Source organism: Phragmites australis, chromosome 3, assembly GCF_958298935.1.
Source record: "Phragmites australis chromosome 3, lpPhrAust1.1, whole genome shotgun sequence".
In the NCBI taxonomy this organism is placed as follows: domain Eukaryota; kingdom Viridiplantae; phylum Streptophyta; class Magnoliopsida; order Poales; family Poaceae; genus Phragmites; species Phragmites australis.
Window position 1 is genome coordinate 48,048,886 of NC_084923.1, and position 2,860 is coordinate 48,051,745.

General features: G+C 54.5%; 1 protein-coding gene across 1 annotated transcript; it reads right to left on the reverse strand.

Annotated features, from left to right (window-relative positions):
• Window positions 1-512: 512 nt before the first annotated feature.
• LOC133911283 (uncharacterized) lies at window positions 513-2,014 on the reverse strand. The gene is made up of 3 exons (XM_062353482.1): window positions 1,516-2,014; window positions 939-1,425; window positions 513-843 (listed from the first exon to the last, which is right to left on the reverse strand). The coding sequence occupies exons 1-3, from the start codon at window positions 1,758-1,760 to the stop codon at window positions 670-672; spliced, it is 906 nt and encodes a 301-aa protein (XP_062209466.1). The 5' UTR covers window positions 1,761-2,014; the 3' UTR covers window positions 513-669.
• Between the last annotated feature and the right edge of the window lie 846 nt (window positions 2,015-2,860).

Genomic DNA, 2,860 nt, shown 5'->3' on the forward strand with positions numbered 1-2,860 from the left:
GTATGCCGCCAAGCGCCGAATCTATAGCAGTCACGGCGAACGCGAGCACCATGCGGCGGCTCTGCTTCTCGGGCGTTCGCTCGCCGGTGACGTCGCGCCAAAGCTGGCTGACGAGGCGGAACCGCCGCCGCGCTCTTGGCGGGAGGCGTAGCAGGATCTCCACGAGGGAGGTTCCAGCCCTCGTTCACTGCGGCTGTACCCGTCGCTTCGATCGGCGTCGAGGTCGTGTATTTTGTTCTCTGCGGATTCGTAGTTGCCTACTTGGAATGGATAATAACCGCCTAGATCCGATACCGTTTATACGTGCATGCGTTCCAAGTTGTAAGTCCTGTCTTGATCGGAGTGGGTATAGCATTTCTCTTCTATATGTCTATGAAGTTTTGCAAAACCCAAACACTTCAGAGATAGATATAGAGGTATGAATTTGTCGAACAGATGTGAAAAATCTTCAATGGATCAATTGGAGTTGTAGTTCTATGCGGTCTTACCGCGTGGTTGACCTCTGTTTTTTTCTCGAAAAAATAAAAGTGAACATCCGATGAACGAAGAGAGAAGATCATTGAAACAGTATACAAGGAGAGAAGAGAAACGGGAAGCTTTGTTCAGGTATCTCACTGCTCTTGGCATATCTATCCTCTGGATATAATACAAGGTGTCATGATTTAGAAATCAGAACTGACATCGCAGCCCAAAGTTGCGCAGCAATTTGTTCAGGTATCTCTTCGCCCGTGACTCGCGGCACTTGGCGCCGCCGCGCCCGCGCGTCTCGGCGCCGGAGAAAATCGTCTGGAGGCGACCGAAGTGCGGGCTTTTCCCCTCGTACGCCACCGCCTCCGGATTTTCCTGAAACCCCCGAAACAATGGAGATAAGGTCGTAAGAAGAGCAGATCACTCCGATCAGATCGCCGTGAAAAGGATAAGAAAGATCAGCTGAGCACCAGTATGTAGCGCTTCCAGTCGTCCTCGTTGGCAACTACGACCCGACGGCGCGCGTCGTAGCTGAACTGGTGGTGGTTCTTGATCCGGCTCACGGCCTCGAACTCGCGCCGGAACTCGTCCAGCCGCCGCTGCAGCTCCTGGACGGGGAACGCGGACCTCGTGGCCGCGTTCAGCTCGGCGCGGATGTCCGACCAGTCCTGGACTGTCAGGTCGCCCACGTTGCGCTCGCCGTTGCGCGTGTGCCGCAGCAGCAGATCGAGGAACTTGGCGTCGTGCTGGCTCGTCCACACGTCCACGTGCAGCCGGGAGAGGATCTTGCGGAGCGAGCGCCGCGACACAGGCTTCCTCTTGATGATCTCCTCGCCGTCGTTCGCCGCGGCTGCCTCGTGGTCATGGTCATCGAGAAGCATCAGCTGCTGCTGTTGATGCAACTCTTGCTTCACGGTCACCGGTTCTGGCTGCATCTGCACGTTACGCATCTCCTGCCTCCATGTCGATCGATCGATCGAACAGTCAAATGGTCATGCAATAGATGTCTCAAGAAATTATTTCGACAGAGCAACAACGCGTACGTACTGCGAGTCAGTGTCATCGGCGCGGAGGCGGAGGCTGAGGAAGACGACGGAGTCGTGCTGCACGCCGTAGTGCGCGATCGGCAGGCCGTCGTCGTCGAGGTGCCGGCCGGCGAAGAAGAGCCGCTGCATGTCCACCGGGACACGCTCCCGGGCCATGACCATGCTCTTGACCTGCGCCACCGTCGTGGTGCCGTCGACGTCCAGCGCCACGCGCTCCCCCCGCAGCGTCCGCACCATGACCCTCATCGCAGCTGGCTGGCTCAACTCGCGACAGCTAGCTAGGCGAACAACGCGACGAGTTCGTGCATGCGGCAAACTGGCAAAGCGAACGCGCAATGCAAGAACCGATCGGAGAGATTAAGTGGAACAAGAGGTTACGAGCAAAATATTGGGGGCACTTCACAGATCACAGATGGGACGCGCACGAAGGATTTGGCTGGCATGCAGGTTGATTGGTGGTGATGGTTGCGCGGGAATAAAGCTGTTGGCGATGATGCCTCCAGGCGCCAACGTGAAGGAAAGTATTTTTCTCCGGACGTCCGCTGCAACGCCGACTCGGGCCCGTTTGGATACAAGGTGGTTTTTGATTTTCTGTTTTGTCGAGAAAGTGACCGTAGTTGTTGAATTTTGTTTGTTAGATTTTAGAAGAAATTTTTAGTTTTTTATATATTAAAAGTTAGAAAAGATTCTCTCAATTTGTTTATCGGCTTCTAGTTTATTTTAGCCATACGCTCTTCCTCAGCCAGTTAAAAACCATTAAAAACCGAGAAAAAAACCCAGCCCCTAATAGCTTTTGGTTTTTTTCAGAAAAAACTATTCCAAACGGCCTCGGTTTAATAATCCAGCGCTAGGACCGGGGCAGGACGGTCGTTGGATGGTTCCAGCATGGCGTTGGGAGATCTTGGCCGTTGATTAACTGACTGACCGTCCCCGAAGTAAACAGGGCCGTGAAAGTCCATGGGCTACATACAGATACCGAGCCGGCCTGAGAGTGTGGAGAAGAAGAAAAGGGAGAGGAGGTGGTGGTAGAGGAGGAAGGAGGTCAGCCCCCTACTTCTTCACGCTGCGTTCGCCACTGCTACGAAGTAGTGTCACGGTGCATTCAAGAAGAACGAGTACGCGTCATGCTCGGGTCTGACAATGCGCGCCTGCAGACAGAGTGGTTTGGATAGGAGTGTGCCCAAAATGGCAACGAGCACGTCGCAGTCGCAGGCCGCGTTGAGGTGCATCACCAACCTCCTTGACCTCCTCCGCCGATAAACACCTGCAGATCGAGCGAGCGAGAGAACGAACGCACGCGCATCACTCAGCAGTCAGCCCCATCTCAATCTGTTTATCGGCTTCTA

Coding starts and splice junctions, on each gene's coding strand:
- LOC133911283 (XM_062353482.1), bottom strand. CDS start 1,760: ATGAGGGTCATGGTGCGGACGCTGCGGGGGGAGCGCGTGGCGCTGGAC. Junction 1,426..1,515: donor GCCGATGACACTGACTCGCA/GTACGTACGCGT, acceptor ATCGACATGGAG/GCAGGAGATGCGTAACGTGC. Junction 844..938: donor ACTGGAAGCGCTACATACTG/GTGCTCAGCTGA, acceptor CGGGGGTTTCAG/GAAAATCCGGAGGCGGTGGC.